General features: G+C 50.7%; 1 protein-coding gene across 32 annotated transcripts in view; it reads right to left on the bottom strand.

Annotated features, from left to right (window-relative positions):
- The window catches only part of SORBS1 (sorbin and SH3 domain containing 1), a 227874-nt gene that overhangs the window by 35903 nt on the left and 175689 nt on the right, over positions 1–16282 (bottom strand). For 22 of the 32 annotated variants that reach the window (XR_013959029.1, XR_013959030.1, XM_080641435.1 and 19 more), the window contains 2 exons: positions 12597–12646; positions 2193–2365 (listed from right to left, as the gene is read on the bottom strand). Coding sequence is in view for 30 of the 32 variants with exons in the window: in XM_080641435.1 (XP_080497561.1) it covers positions 2193–2365; positions 12597–12646 (223 nt within the window). In the remaining 2 variants the exon portion in view is untranslated. Of the gene's footprint in view, positions 1–217; positions 1691–2192; positions 2366–12596; positions 12647–15993; positions 16096–16282 lie in introns of all 32 variants that reach the window. The other 10 variants (XM_080641432.1, XM_080641441.1, XM_080641445.1 and 7 more) reach the window with 2 other exon arrangements.

Here is a 16282-nt window from a genome sequence, read left to right as displayed (position 1 = left end):
ATTTTTCTTTCGAAACGTTTGGTGGTTGGTCTAGATGACATGGGGCTTTGTTTTTGAAGAAGTGCAGCCACTACGAGCCATGATCAATTGCCAAGCAAAACAAACAGAAAACAAAGGACGGACCAGAAAATGAGCACCAAGGGCACACAGGAGGAGGGGACAGAGCAAGCAGAGTGGAGACGGGGAGCTGAGACTGGGCAAATACACAAAAGGCCACCTCCGCGGGACGGTCCCAGTTCACTGGGTGGGTTGTTGTTTCTGTCCAGGCCGTGGTCTGAGTACGGCACAGGGTTCCCATTATCAAAGGCCCCCGGGCAGTCCTCTGGGACCGCGGGTCTCTCCTGAGGGGGCTCTGCGGTCCGGCCCAGCCTGGCCATGGTGTGTCGGGAAGACAGGCGCTTGGGCACCGAGGGCTTCCCCCCGGCGCGGGGCTCGTCCTGCTGGGGCTGACCGGGGAGGTCTGGCTTCCGGCCCGCCGGGGGGCCCGAGAAGTCCCCAGGGGCAGGCTGCCTGGGGTGCTGCTGGAGGGGCTTTTTCAGCCGGAAGGGGAGGGGGCTCATCAGGTAGATGTTCCTGAGGAGCGCGCTGCGGTCCCCTCTGCAGTCCGGGCGCCAGTCGGGCTGCCGGGAGGCCTGCTGCTCGTGCTTGCGGATGGTGGTGAAGCGGGTGTAGGAGGCCGGGCAGGTGCCCTTGCACTTGTTGAGGCGGTGTTTGGGGAAGTCTCCGTGAACGCTGCTGCCGCTGCCCTCCCTGCTGTCACTGGACACGTTGGAGCAGTGGTCGAGCTCGTCGGAGCAGGTGGAGAGGGGCTCAGAGGGCACCAGGCCCCTGAACCCCAAGGGGGAGTCCACCATGCTGCTGCACGATGGGGAGGCATAGACCCCCCCGGGGTTCATCCCGTCCACCTCCCTGGGCCGGAGCTTGGTGGACTCCAGAAGGGACTCGGCGGAGCGGGCTGCGGTCAGGCCGCTCCGGGACAGCACGGGCGTGGGGGACTTGCTCAGCCTGCCGGACAGGTCCAGGGACGGCATGGACCGTGACCGCTGGATCAGCTGCTCAAAGGCCGTGATGCGGGAGGAGACGGTATGCTTGGGGATGTGTTCCGAGCCCGCCTGGCTGGGGCCCAGCTCGCCCCTGGCTAGGGCCAGGCTGCTCCTTTCGAAGTGGGAGGCGAGGTCCCGCACGCTGGAGGAGGAGGCAGAGCCCAGGAAGAGGCCGGCTCGGTTGATCTGGTGCATGTCCCGGTAGAGCATGGTGAACTGCATCCCCGCCTTCCTGGACAGCGGGCAGGGCCTCCTGGCGCTGGAGCCGTACTCCTGCAAGCTCAGGGTGCTGCTTGATTTGCTGTCGTAATCCCTCCGGGAGCGCATGAGCAGGTTCTCGATGCTCCCACCCACCTGGAGGGGGAGCCCTCTCTTGGAACCGTTCAAAGAAACGGAAACACAAAGGTTCTCACAGCTCTGAGCCTTTTCCGAAGGCAACAGGGCACTCTTCTGTTCCTGCAAAAGAGCACTGGGAGCGGAGAGCCTGGGCTTGAACTTGGAGGGGAGGATTTCCGAAATGCAGGCTTTTGCAGCAGACAGGGGTTTCTTGTGCTTACACACAGGGCCTAAGGCATTGCTAGTGTTAACCGTTCGGCTATGAACTGAAGATGAAGAAATCATGTGAGCATTCCCACCTTTACGATCCACTGGAAAGCATGCAGAATAAAATAAACAGACCCATTAGGTTAAAGCTGAAAGCTGCTAAAAAAAAAAGGGAGAGGTAACATGCTCATTTGTCATAAAGGTGTTTTTATTTTAAATTTCCAGTCGATGTCCAGAAGCAAAATAATCTGTGCTGCAAAGCAGGTGCAAAATGCAACGAAAAAATGGCCACCTTGCTAGTCAGGAAAGGCTAAAGCTCAGCTAATTTCTAAGGAAAGGGAATCAACAAAAAAAAGAGAGATGCTTCAGGGAGAGCAAGGCTGGGGATTAAAGGAGGAGAACTATTAATACCAGAAAGAAAATTGGCCGGTGAGAGACGAGGGGAGGGGCCTAGGAAGGCTCAAAGGCCTGGAAGTAGACCTGCACAAGACAAAAGTGATTCCAGTAGCTGGAGATTCACCCTGCCAACACCCCGGTAACATGTGGACGGGAGAGACACCCGGTGACGGCAGACAGGCGAGAGGCCTGCAGGCTTCGCAGGGTTACCTTTCGTGGAGGCCGAGCTGGACGGGCGCTTGAGCCCACTGAGGCCCTGGAGAGGGATGTCTCCACCTTCCAGGACGCTTTTATAAATCTGCCTCTCATTCTCCAGGCTCCCGAGGTCGCCGGGAGCCCCATCGGATTCCCTCTTCACTGCGTGGAAGTTGGAAGAATATATGCTAAGAACAATGTAATTTTAAAAGGAAGAGAGAAGAGGGGGAAAAAAAAGGAGTTAGTATTTTTAACTTTTTTCTAAAAAGCACATTTCCAGCTGAGGATAAGAAACACACTTTCCAGCTTCCTAATCAAGCACCGCCCTTTCTAAGGAGCATTCCTACGTGGAGGTTGAGTTCCACAGGCAAGGCAGCCCCTTGCCCAAAGAGTGAACGGCCCTAATTGAATGACTACATTTGTGCTCTCACAGAGTAACTGAGAAACACTGCTGGGGCAGGGGTAGGAGGTAAGATTGGGACGTGGGGAGGGCAGGGCAAGAGATGCTGGGGCCCAGGTGCTGCACACAGGATGGGGCAGTCAAGAACATAGGTGGGGCTGGCTGCGTGGCTCAGGGGTTGACTGTCGATCTATGGACCAGAACGTCATGGTTCCATTCCCAGTCAGGGCACGTACCTGGGTTGTGGGCTCGATCCCCAGTGCGGGGTGTGTAGGAGGCAGCCGATCAATGTTTCTCTCTCATCATTGATGTTTCTCTCTCTCTCTCTCTTTCCTCCTCTCTGAAATCAATTTAAAAAAATATATAAATAACGTAAGTGGAGCCTCAGACCAGTGTTGGCCACTTTAAGTCCACCACTTGGATTAGTTTTCGGGGTTAGTTTTCTTTGGCTGATGAGGCATTAAAATCAACCATGAAAAGAGGAGGCCCAGCTGGGGCTCCAGGAAAGTCAGCCACCCAGTGAAAGGGAGCCTGGGCTCTCTGCTTTCACGGTGCCAGCCACCTCTGCACCCACTGCTTTCAAGATTCACACTCAGAACATGAAGACATGTAATGAGACGCACCTATCGATGCATCCTTCACTCACTGACACAGTCTTCACTTACTTTATCTTGTTGAAGTCCTGGGTATTTTGCAAGTTACCACAAATCCTTTTTGGAATGAGGTGGGGCCCAGAAAGAATGAAGAACACTCGCTCACTGAACCGCCCCCTTCCTCGAGTCCCAGTGTCCTGTGCCCTCGCCCGCGGACACACTGACAGGTGGATGCACACTCACAGATGGGGAAGGACTCCTTCCCCGCAGATGTGCCCAGGCCTCGGCCAGGCTGCCGCCCGGTCCTACTGAGTTCCATTTGCTGAAATTCTCAGCTCTAAAGATGTCAACAGCTTGGTGGATTCTTCATCTTAATATTTTATCATGAGTATTATCACGTGCATAGAAATGCTTAAGGAGTTGTAATAGTGAACACCCATGAGCCCCCCCCCCCCCCAAGATCCACTGGGCTGCATCTGCTTTATCCACATCTGTCCCCTGCCTTCCCTTTCCCCAGCGATCACAGCAGAATTCCTCGGATCCTCACAAACAACCCGCTCCTCCCTTTTCCAGAGGGGGAGCCCCACACTGAGCGACTGGGGCTGTGCTTGGAGCGGGCGGGGTTTAGTGGAACGGGAGGGCTGGACCCTGAGCCAGGACGCGCAGCACCACTTGGAGCTCTCAGCCGCCGTTCTAGAACATTTCCCCATGACTGTGGAGGCAGTCCCCCCTCCCCACTGGAGCCCAGGTTCGCACACCCCGGAAATGGAATCTAAGGGAAAAGAGAATCAACCCTCACAGCTGAGAACATACAAGCAGGCGGGTGGAGTGAGCCCACAGAGCAGCAGGGCGGTCTCTCCCAGGCCGTTCCCTGGTCTCCAAGAGCGCACTGGACCATAGGGCCCATGAGGACACCCAGCATCTATTTGCTGAATGAATAAAAGGTCACATTTTCTGAAAGCAAATTCGGCACGTGTGATCGGATTAAGAATATGTTTTGAGTGACAGCGATGGAAGGGTCCCGGGTTCAATTCTGGTCAAGGGCACGCACCTTGGTTGTAGGGTCAATCCCTGGCCCTGATTAGGGCGTGTGCGGGAGGCAACTGGTCGATGTGTAGTTTCTTTCTGTCTCTCCCCCTCCCTTCTACTCTCTCTAAAAATCAATGGAAAAATATCTTTGGGTGTGGATTAACAACAATAACCACGAAGAATATGGTTTGATTTGTGAAATGACATACTTAGGAATTCTTCCACAAGTGCAAGAACTATGTCGCATTTACTTGGGGCTCTGAGCTCCTGACATCAATGACCTCAGGCCATCGGAACAGTGGAGAGAGTAGGGCTGCAGGAACGAGGTGGCCGGTGGCCTGGGCTCAGGCTGGCTGTCCTTCCTGGTGCCCGGGCTCTGCCTGGAGGCCCACTCCCACCTGGAGACAAAAAGGCTTGGCTTTCCCAGGCGACGGGGCCAGGCAAGGGACAGGGCTTCCATGCATGCAGCTCTGGGCTCTCCGGCTTCTGCCTGCAGGGCATTCACAGATGTCCCCGGTTCTGACTGACCAAAGCCACCCACTCTAGTTAGCGAGGGCAGGACCCTTCAGGAGACTGGCAAGCTGTCCATGCCGATTCAGACCAGTGCAAGTCATCTAACCTGGCATCCCCTTTGAACTTCCTAATTGAAAAGAAATGTGCCTCTTTTCGAAACTTCCCTTTCGCCATCCACCCTCTCGTTTTGGCTGCAGTTCCTGATTTTGTCCTTCAGCTTCAGCCCGTGTCTCCTCTGTCCGTTCCATCTGCAGAAAGACCCATGGACAGGCGTCCTTCAGGCTTGCCAACCAACAGCTGTGGGGCCGAGGTCGCTTTTGTGAGAGGAGCACCTCGAAAGCTCTGGTTTGGGGCGACCAGACCTCAGCACAGAGCGACCCTGACAGTGGCTTCTACCCTGCTGTCCTTAAACTGCCGCAGCCTCAGCCAGAACATCTGACCCATCTCCCCTCGTTCCTCCTAACTTCTCGGCCATGACACCGGCTGCTGACCTCACACCTCCCCTATCTCACCCGCTGTCAGAACTCACCCGCCCCCGCCCCCCAACGCCACCCCATTTTCTGGCTTTATTCCACCATTATCACCATTTTTTCCTGCTTCCCACCAGAACGACAAGCCTGAAGCCCTCAGGAAACCTCTCAGGATGGACTTGCTATGGCCAATTGTTTTCTTTCTGATACCGAAGCCGACATACTTTTTCCAGATGTGTGACACTTTTGCAACTTGTTTAAAAACAATGTCTAAAAGCTCCGGCACAGTGTTTCTAAATGCATTACCTTCCCCAGACCTCCTCATTGGAAAGACAGACACCATTTGTCCATTGTACCAAGGGGAAACTGAGGACCGGAGTGGGGAAGGCATTTGTCAAAGGTCAGAGTTGTTGGGTCTGCTGTGTCCGAACAGATCAGAGAGGGTGAGAAAAGTACCCTCCGTCTGGCCGAGAAAGACCGAGTCGCCAAAACAAGCCAGGCTCAGCAGCTCGGCTCTGCACTGGGCGGAGCGGTTTTGGGCTGAGGAAGAGCAGGCCAGCAGGAGGCAGTGACGAGAACAGACCCCCTGGCTAAGAGGCAGTGCTGGCTGCTGAGTTTCAAGGGGATTCAACAGAAACTCACTCGAAGAATAAAGGGAGAGAACAGAGCCATCATTTTAGGGCCGGATGTTTCCAATGTGCTAACTGGCCGGGTCGGGATTCCAGCCTGACTCCAACAGGGAATGTGAGCAGTGGAGGCAAACCCGCTCACTTTAAAAACCTGGAAACAATCTGTTTCTCTCAGCCTCAATTTCCTTCATCTACAAAACTATTAGTGTGGCGAGACTGTCCAAAAAGTCCACCTTCAAATCCCTTTTCTACATAGACATTCCTTTTGACCTCCAGATACATACACTCAACTGCCTTCTAGACAGCTCCACTCAGATGTTCCTCAGGCATCTTAAACCCAACACATCCCAAACCAAACCCAGCTCTTTTCCTCCACCTCCCATCACCCAAGCCAGAGAGCCCAGAAAATCAACCCCTTATCCCTCTCCTTGCCCTGCAAACTTCAGCACATTTTGCTTACTCTGTCTTGACACAGCTCACATTAATCCCTTCCGTCTCTACCTCCCTGGTCCCCACCTCCCACCACTCACTGACACCTGTGCAGTAAGCACACCACCGCTCCCCCAGGCTCCACCCCATTTCCCTCCAATCATTTTTGCAAACTACTGCCAGTGATATTTCTAGAAAAGATCTCACCATGTCATTCCATGGCTCATTTTATTCATTCAACAAGTATTTATTGGGCACCTACTACATGTCAATCACTCTCTTAGGAGGAGATTCAATAAGGAACAAAACAGACAAAAAAAATCCGGCCTCATGGAATCCACTGTTCAAAACCAGTTAGAGTTTTCAGGAAGAAACAAAAACAGTTTTCAACTGGCTATGGGAGAGGGCGTCTAGACAATTTGGGGAGGGCAGGTCATCGTCTAGCCTTTCATAGCGTGAAAAAAAAATTACCTTTTCTATTTGTAATATAATGTTATTATTATTCACTTTTTATTTGCTGCTCCTCTGTAAAGCGAACCTTTCTTCCTTCACGAAACAGAGGTGTTCCCTCCCTCCTGGTCCCATCACTGCCTGTCCCGCACTGGATTCTGATGGCTGTTTACAAGTCTGCCTCCCATTACACTTGGTTTTTCCCTTGAGGGAGGCAGTTTAACTGATTAACCTTTGCACGGCTGGTGTCTAGCACCTTTGTTCAATAAATATTAGTGGACTAAATGATTCCATAAAATTAAATGCCTACGCACACACAGATTTATGATACATTTTTAAGCCCTGGGAAGTTTCTAATATTTCATCAAGTTCTCCAGGCAACGATTTGTGTTTTGATCTTAAGTTAGATGAAGGGAAAAGGGTGTTTTTTCTAGTGCACCATCACCACTTAGGAAAGCAGCAGCTTGAGTGCCACCTGCTGGCCAAATGGAGTAAAGCTCTTTGGTTAGGCAAAGACTGTATTCCAGCTAACCAATGCTGGAATGCTAAGCAATGATGAAGAAGAGTAGGCTACACTGTTGATTTATAGATCTAGTAATAAAATACAAAACTTGGCATACATTGTGATCACAACTATAAAAATATACTTTTTGAGAGGAAGGACTGTAGATTGTATTAGGATATTGGAACAAGGGGTGAAGTTCTTCCTTTCTGTTCCCAGGTTCTTTTAATATTGTGATATGTAATCAACTTAATAAATTTCTAAACTAAAGTCTCTCCAAGATATTAAAGTGGACTCAAAGCAACACCATCACTTCTCCACTGACCACAGGTTTGCACCTGGGCCATTGTGATTCCTCTTTCTTCAGTCCTTGGGTTAAGTCAAGTCTTTGCCAATGTTTCTTTCAGCAGGTCATTCCTGTCCTCCGGGTGAAGGGAACCAGATTCAATCCACAAGTTGCCAGCCTTGGTGCTGAGTTGGATTCTAGTTAATTAAGACTTCCAGATGCTTCATTTATTCAGCAAACATTTAGTGTGCACTTTCCTATGCGTCAGGCACTGCACTTAAGCTGGCTCCTCACCAATTCCAAATACAGGAAAACCTTATTCATTTGAACAAACCTGGAGAAAACCAAGCCCGAATTTCTGGTAAATTCCCAAATGGTCGAATAGCAGGAGGAAAAAAACCTCATCTTTCCCTGCCACATATTTCACGTGAGCTAGGGTAAGGCTGAAAAAAACAGAGGTCTTTGGAGACCTGTCCCGATGATAGAAATAAGAGCACGGGGTAAATTAACACATCAAATAGCTTTATGCACACGAATCCTCAGAGTCTGACAGCAATTTGCTCTTTTCGGCATTAGGCCCCTCAATCCTGCTAACACAATATTACAAATAGTTGCTTAAATGGTTTTCTCAATCATTTGAAAGACAGTAAATTATGGGAAGCTATGAATTTATTATCAGTATGGTGCAGTGAGAGCACACTGCGAACACCAGTGTGCTGGCCTAGAACTTGACAGCTAGTCTGGTCTGAGGAGGAACAACTCAGCCCCATACCAGCTGCAGCACTGTGGGTGTTACACTGCCTGCTTCCTCACCTGCAAAATACAGGCTAAAAAGAATGCCTGGGAGAAACCAAGATGGCGGCATAGGTAAACACCTAAACTGCTGCCTTGCACAACAATTTCAAAACTACAACTAAAAGACAAAACGGACATCATCCAGAACCACAGGAAGGCTGGCTGAGTGGAAATTCTACAACTAGAAGGAAAGAGAAAAGCACACTGAGACTCAGAGGAGCTGCAGGAGGCAGAGGTACTGAGACACGCGTGTAGAGAGGACTGGCAACTGAGTGCGCGCTGGCTTTCTCAAGCGGGAGGGAGACAAAAGCTCCTGACTGCGCTGAACTCCAGTTCCGGGCGAGACTCTGGGGACCCAGACTCATTCGGGGAGAAACTGGACTGTCTGGAAGTGGGCGGAACTCGAGGGCGGCTTTCTCTCAGAGGTGCTTGCAGCGTTTACCACAGGACACTGAGACCCAGGGGCCTATTAGGGCAGGGCTGACAGGAAACCAATGCTGTCTGCTCCGCCATGAGACCCCGCCCCATCCAAGCTGAGCACAGAGGCTTTTGCAAGTCTTGTCTCATAAGAGTGTCTCTAGCACAGAAGTTCTCCCAGCGTAGACACAGCTGATCCTCACAGCCAATTGGCCTGGAAGTCAATTCCTCCCAGTGAGACCAACAACAATCAAGACTTAACTACAACAAGGTTGTGCACACAGTCCACAAAGGGGTGCACCAAGAGTGTCCACCTCAGGTAACTGCGGGGGCTGAGCCACTGGGCCCCATAGGACACCTAGCACACAAAGTTACTCTATCAACTCAGGGAAGCAGTGAAAATGCGGAGACAAAGAAACAGATCACAAATGAAAGAAATGGAGGAAAGCAAACAACTGGATATAGAGTTCAAAACCACAGTTATAAGGTTTTTCAAGAATTTTCTAGAAAAGGCCGATAAATTTAGCGAGACCCTTGAGGATATGAAAAGGACCAACTAGAAATTAAGCATACACTGACTGAAATAAAAAATATTATACAGAGATCTAACAGCAGACTAGAGGAACGCAAGAATCAAGTCAAAGATTTGAAATACAAAGAAGCAAAAAACATTCAACCGGAAAAGCAAAAAGAAAAAAGAATCCAAAAATATGAAGATAGTGTAAGGAGCCTCTGGGACAACTTCAAGCCTACCAACATCAGAATTATGGGGGTGCCAGAAGAAGAGAGAGAGCAAGATACTGAAAACCTATTTGAAGAAATAATGACAGAAAACTTCCCCCACTTGGTGGAAGAAATAGACTTACAAGTCTAGGAAGCGCAGAGAACCCCAAACAAAAGGAATCCAAAGAGGACCACACCAAGACACATCATCATTAAAATGCAAAGAGCAAAAGACAATGAGAGAATATTAAAAGCAGCAAGAGAAAAACAGTTAGTTACCTACAAGGGAGCACCCATACGACTGTCAGCTGATTTCTCAACAGAAACTATGCAGGCCAGACAGGAGTGGCAAGAAATATTCAAAGTGATGAATAGCAAGAACCTACAACAAAGATTACTCTACCCAGCAAAACTATCATTCAGAATTGAAGGTCAGATAAAGAGCTTCACAGATAAGAAAAAGCTAAAGGAGTTCATCACCACCAAACCAGTATTATATGAAATGCTGAAAGGTATTCTTAAAGAAGAGGAAGAAGAAGAAAAAGGTAAAGATAAAAATTATGAACAACAAATACATATCTATCAACAAGTGAATCTAAAAATCAAGTGAATAAAAAAATCTGATGAACAGAATAAACTGGTGAATATAATAGAATCAGGGGCATAGAAAGGGAGTGGACTGACAGTTCTCGGGGGGAAAGGGGTGTGGGGGGTGCGGGAAGAGATCGGACAAAAATCGTACACCTATGGATGAGGACAGTGGAGGGGGTGGGGGGGATAAGGGCAGAGGGTGGGGTGGGAACCGTGTGGAGGGGAGCTATGGGGGAAAAAAGAGGAACAATTGTAATAATCTGAACAATAAAGATTTATTAAATTAAAAAAAAAAAAGAATGCCTGGTCCTGGAATGTTGAGAGGACCAACTAAAGTGAATTACGGAAGCTGCTAAGCATAGTGCCTGGCACACAGTAAATGCTGAGTAAGTCGTTCAAGTCACCACTTCGTTTAAGACCTGTGTGCCTAACTGACAGACTGGGCACTGCTTTCGTTTTCTGAATACTCTTAATCCTTAACCAACTTTCCTCTCTCCCTCCCTTTCAAATAAACTTATATTGATTTCAGAGAGGAAGGGAGAGGGAGATAGAAACATCAGTAATGAGAGAGAATCACTGATTGGCTGCCTCCTTCATGCCCCCTACTGGGGACCAAGCCTGGGCATGTGCCCTTGACCGAAATTGAACCAGGGGCCCTTCCGTCTGCAGGCCGACGCTCTATCCACTGAGTCAAAGTAGCTAGGGCCCACTTGGCTAACATTCCTTTTTTTGTTTTACCCCCAAAACTACTAAGGGACAATTATGCTCCTATTTATTACCTAGCATAGTGTCTTGGTCCAGGGAAGCTAAGGAATTCACTCAGTTGGCCACCTGAAACAGCCTTTTTTTTCTGTGCATTTCATGGAGATGGATGGGGCGAGGAGGTAGAGGGGGAGACCGGGCAGCAGGCTTACATTATGCAGTCCTGGGAACAGCAGGGCAGGGAGAGATCTGGTCCAACCAGGCTTTGGGCAGTCAGGACCCCCAAAGTAACAAGCTTTGTCACTGACCAACAGGTGACCTGAGGGACCAGGGAGAGTTTGCTGGGAGCTGTGGCCTTGAAGAAGCCCTTCATCTGCAGAGAGCCTGAGGTCGTCTGTGGGTTCATTTCTGGGACCTCGAGAACCTGGGACCAGTCATCCTTGGAGCTGAAGGCATAGTTCAACTATCTCCTTAAAACAGAGTGAGCCTCAGAGTCCAAGGAGGAGGGAGAGGGGGCAGCCTGATGATATAGCTGAACTCTGATTCTTCTCTGTCACACTGGTGGCCTGATGACCAACCCAACAGTGAGCCCAAGAGACAATACTGATCTTCTCAAAGATGGAACTGTCCTTTAAGATAGGAAACTTTCCCCCTAACTGCTGTCCTAATACATCATCCCAATTTCTTCTCAGACTCTGGGGTCTGTTAATCATAACCATTAATATACACATTTATAGAAGAAATATTAATAGGATAGATCTGGCTAGAGATTTGGTCACTACCCTAAGAGGATGAAGGGTTTTTTCCAATTTTCCAGTGAAATACTCCAATCACAGCTAATCGACTTTCAAATGAAACTACTCTTGCAAAATGCCCAAGTGACCATAAGGTTTGTCACACATATCCATAAACTCAGCATCCAGATCAAGTCAGGCTTCTGTCTGCACAGGTGAGCTTGGCTACTGTGGATCTGCCCAACCCAAATGGGACAGTAAAAGCGCTGCCTCCCCTTCTTGTCATACTCTGAAGAATAAGATACAGACACAGCGGTGATGAGGTGAGGAGCTGCTCCCACCAGAACAAACTCCCTGACCTATGGGTGCACCTGGCACGATGGAGATGCAGTCCTCGCTCTCAAGGAGTGTATAATTTATTAGCGTTACACAAACATAGTAACACAATTCAGGCACAGCAGGGGAAGTCAGGGTCCTAACAGGTCCTAGCCCGAGACTGGGTACAGATAGGCTCAGCTAGGGCTTCTCATACAGGCTCAAATGCTGGTACTTTACTGTGTGTGCAGGGGCAGGCAGCACTGAGACACAGTCTAGGAGGGGGTGCAGGAGGTTTGGGGGGTGGGCTGGGCCTGATTTGGAGGAGAGGAGGCAGGCGGTTTGGGAAAGGCTGCCATGAAGAAGTGAGTGAGGTGTGCACCCATCACCCAGGGAGAACCCTAATGAAGCCACATCTCTGAGAAACAGACAAGTGAGCCCCATTTCGGCCCCATCTTCCCCTGTGACAGGTCCAGGCCAAGGACCCGAACCCCACCCCAAGCCCCGCACAAAGTCACACCTCCCCCCAACAAGAATCAGCAAATGAGATGAACTTTGATCCTGAACGCATACTAATCCGCTCACGTTCTAAAGGTAAAGGTGACAACACAGGAAAAAGCTTATCAAGATTAATGTGAATCATCACCAAATTCATTTGGAAGAGGAGAAATGGAAGGAAAAAAATTGAAGACTGGAACTGAATTGCTATTTATCATCACCAAACTGTACATCATTCAAAGCCACTAGACTGCTGCCTATACACACACATAGGTCCGAATCATAAGCTTCTCCCGTTTAGACATTCCGTACAGTGAGCCGTAGAAACGAAGTGTCAACTTACTATCCAGGAGGCTCTGAAGACATTTCCGGAGTGGGGCTGACTGCTGAGCTCTGTAAACGTCAAAAAGAGAAAGAAAAGTGTATATGATTTATTTTGACTCAGATGTTCCAAGCCAAGGGGCGTCCCTTTCACTTCCTAATTTAGCCAGGGCCTCTGGGCGGAGGGGGCCTGGCTGGAAAGGTGTCAGGGCCCGGAGGGAGGGGCCCTCTTTGTCTCTGGCCTTGACCTCCCAGTGGCTTCATCGGGGTTCTCCGGGTGGGTCAGGAGATAGCCTCCTGGGCCCACTGGGGGACAGGCCCACAATTTGGTCAACATGCATTAATGACATAGCACACCCTCCCCCAGCGTACCCCAACCCTCAGACCCCCTGCCAACCCACTGCAGACTCCTTCATGCGCCCCAGATGCCACATCCAGAGAGAGGGTCACCCAAAACATTAGGTACAGAATGCACAAAAACGCATTTTAAAAGACCACACTGGGTTTAGATGTTTGTCTGCCCCCGCAGACTTCGAAGTGCAAAAAGGGGGAGAAATGCAGATTTACAAAAGCTATTAATGACCACCTCAGCCTCAGTGGGGAACACTGTAAGGTGACAGACCACTGTGCAAAAGGAGGAAAACAATCGAGAGCTACATGCAGAGAAAAAGCAGCACACTGTGTAGTGTATTTAGGGTTTCTGTTATCTTGGAGAGAAACAGGCAAAGGGTTCAACATATTGGCTCTTAAAAATAATGTGGTGGTGAATAAATCAATGAAAACGCTAACTTTTAAAGGTGTTCCTATCTCTAACGCTGACCATACAAGGGAAACAAACTACCCGGTGGGAGATATTCGAGGGAAGGGGACACCAGGAAAAGAGGAAGAGACTGCGAAGGAAGGAGATAACCTTCCTCAGGGGCTCGGCCACCCGGCCCTCTGCCTGCAGGGCTGTCATTTCTGAGGGCACCTCCACCCTCTCTCCCCATACTCCTCAGAGAAGGCACCCCTCTTACCTGCACATTCATCCGTCCAGCCCTTTGCCTGCACTGGTCTCCCCTGCCCACCCTTCCTCCGTGAACCTGTCCTTTGGCCTCTGCCCCGTCTGGGTCTGCCCACCTCTGTGGACGATGCCCTGGTCTCCAACGTGGAAAAGGTTTGCGCGACCCTGCTGAGCCCTCTGGGAACGCCCCCCTCGCCTTCCTCCGTGGTCCCATTTTTAACCGGTGTGTACCCCTGGGGATCCCAGTTCCTCTCCACATACTCCTCTCCCATCCACCACTCACAGCCTCCCAAGCTTTTAGAAACCTCTGGATTATCGAACCCATTGACCTTTCCTCAGAGTCTAGTGTGGGGGCCTCTCGGGAGCACTGGGTCATGCTCAGGCCGCTCCTCTCGCTCCACCACTCATCTTCCCTCCTACATCTCGGGAATGCTCTCTCTCTGACCCTCCCCGTGCTCTCCTGCTGCCACCAACATCCCAACAAGTACTTATGGATCTTTCATCTTTTCAACAGGACTCGCCCTTCAGTCTTTCACCTGCCCCAGGTGGGGTGTCTTCACGTGCCCCTGGTGGGGTGTCTTCACGTGCCCCAGGTGGGGTGTCTTCACGTGCCCCAGGTAGGGTATCTTCACCTGCCCCAGGTGGGGTGTCTTCACATGCCCCAGGTGGGGTGTCTTCACGTGCCCCAGGTGGGGTGTCTTCACGTGCCCCTGGTGGGGTGTCTTCATCTGCTCCAGGTGGGGTGTTTTCACGTGCCCCTGGTGGGGTGTCTTCACGTGCCCCAGGTGGGGTGTCTTCATCTGCCCCAGGTGGGGTGTTTTCACGTGCCCCTGGTGGGGTGTCTTCACGTGCCCCAGGTGGGGTGTCTTCACGTGCCCCTGGTGGGGTGTCTTCACGTGCCCCTGGTGGGGTGTCTTCACCTGCCCCAGGACATCCACCATCACCTCTCTTCAGGAGACCGCTACTGCCTTTGTAAGCCTCTGCCCGTCTCACAGAACCTGGTCTCACATTTCAAACTGTCACCTGCATATTCCCTATGTGATACCCAACCAACATTCAAAACAAATGCCCTAACACCAAGTGCTTCACCCAACCTCTGCTCTGACTTTCTCCCACCTTTCTTACGTGCATACTGATGTCCCCACGGCTCCCTGTCTGCTCCCATCCTGGCCCCACCGGGGCCGCAGCGGTAACCCCGCTTCCTTTCCTCCCTGGGCTATGTTCCTGGCACTCACATGGCTTTGGTACCTCGTCACTCATGCTGGTGGTCTGACCCTCCTTGCTCTCCTAGCTCTGCTGAAGCAGAACACGATCCATTCACATCCCCACGTTCCCTGCCGGGGTCTGCGGCCCTCCTAGCCTCGAGCAGTGCCCACATTCCTTTCCTATTTCCTGTAAAGATCCGCTTTCCTTTAAGGGTCCCTCTTGTTTCTTCAAGGAGCCCTAGGAGCGGCTCTCCAAACACGGGGTATTTTCCTTCCGCGGGGAGCCCATTACCTTGGACCCTCTCTCTGACCCCGCCTTTAGTAAGCCACGCTTTGACACAGCTCCACTTAGAAATACCAGTGCAGGTGGAGTTTCAAATGCTTGCCTGTGGCTGGTGGTCTGGCCCCTGGAGTGCATTTTTTCACTGAGAACTTTCTGACCTTTCAAACCACAAGCAGGGCTGCTCTGACAGTGCCTGTGCGTAAGCGGCGCCCGAATCACTGCCACGCTTTGGAGAACGATCTCCGAGGCTGGTGCCTCCCAAGGCTGCAAAAATGACAGCTGCCGCCGAAACCGGTTTGGCTCAGTGGATAGAGCATCAGCCTGTGGACTGAAGGGTCCCAGGTTCGATTCCGGTCAAGGGCATGTACCTTGGTTGCGGGCACATCCCCAGTAGGGGGTGTGCAGGAGGCGGCTGATCGATGTTTCTCTCTCATCGATGTTTCTAACTCTCTATCCCTCTCTCCATTTCCTCTCTGTAAAAAAAAAAAAAAAAAAAAAAAAAAAAAAAAAAAAAATCAATAAAATATATTAAAAAAAATAAAAATGACAGCTGCCAAAACACGGCTCCCTGAGAACCCCGAGAAGGCATTCCAAGGCTAAGGCAGGAAAGGAAGAGGGTCCCCCCTGACAGCAGAGGAGCGGGGGAGCGGTGGCAATCACCAGCCACCCCACGGATATCTGGAAAGCCCCCTTCCCTTTAAGGAAGATGCCAAGCTCCAAAGAAACCAAAGCAAAAATTAAGTTGGGGGAAGGGACTGGAAAACAGCAGCCAGAAAGCCATGCAGCTCCACAGTAATCAGCGAGACACTCCCCTCCTCAGCGACAGCCCAACCCTCCTCAGAGACAGCCCAACCCTCCTCAGCGACAGCCCAAACCGAAGGCCGGCCGCGCGGACAGGCATGGGCGCAGAAGGAAGGCTCAGAAGTACCTGCGCCAGGTCTGCACGGGGTGCTTTACTAAGCGTCTCCGTCTTTCCTACATCTGCCTCTAACTCTGTTTGGCAGAGGTTGAGCTCTGTTTCTAGGTTAGTCTGGTACAAGAAAGAAAAGATGGGAAAGAGGGTTTTAGTTTAGAGGACAGGCAGAGAGAATGAAGGTTAAGTTTGAAAAATGAACCTTTTTAGAGTTATATTTTAATAAGGCAGAGATGGCAAGATTAAACAAAGAGCTCCCTGGAAATTACTAAAAGCCACGAGAACAGAGAATGCAGCATTAGGC

This window comes from Plecotus auritus, assembly GCF_963455305.1.
Source record: "Plecotus auritus genome assembly, chromosome: 9".
NCBI classification, from domain to species: Eukaryota; Metazoa; Chordata; class Mammalia; order Chiroptera; family Vespertilionidae; genus Plecotus; species Plecotus auritus.
This window is presented reverse-complemented; position numbering and strand designations above follow the sequence as displayed.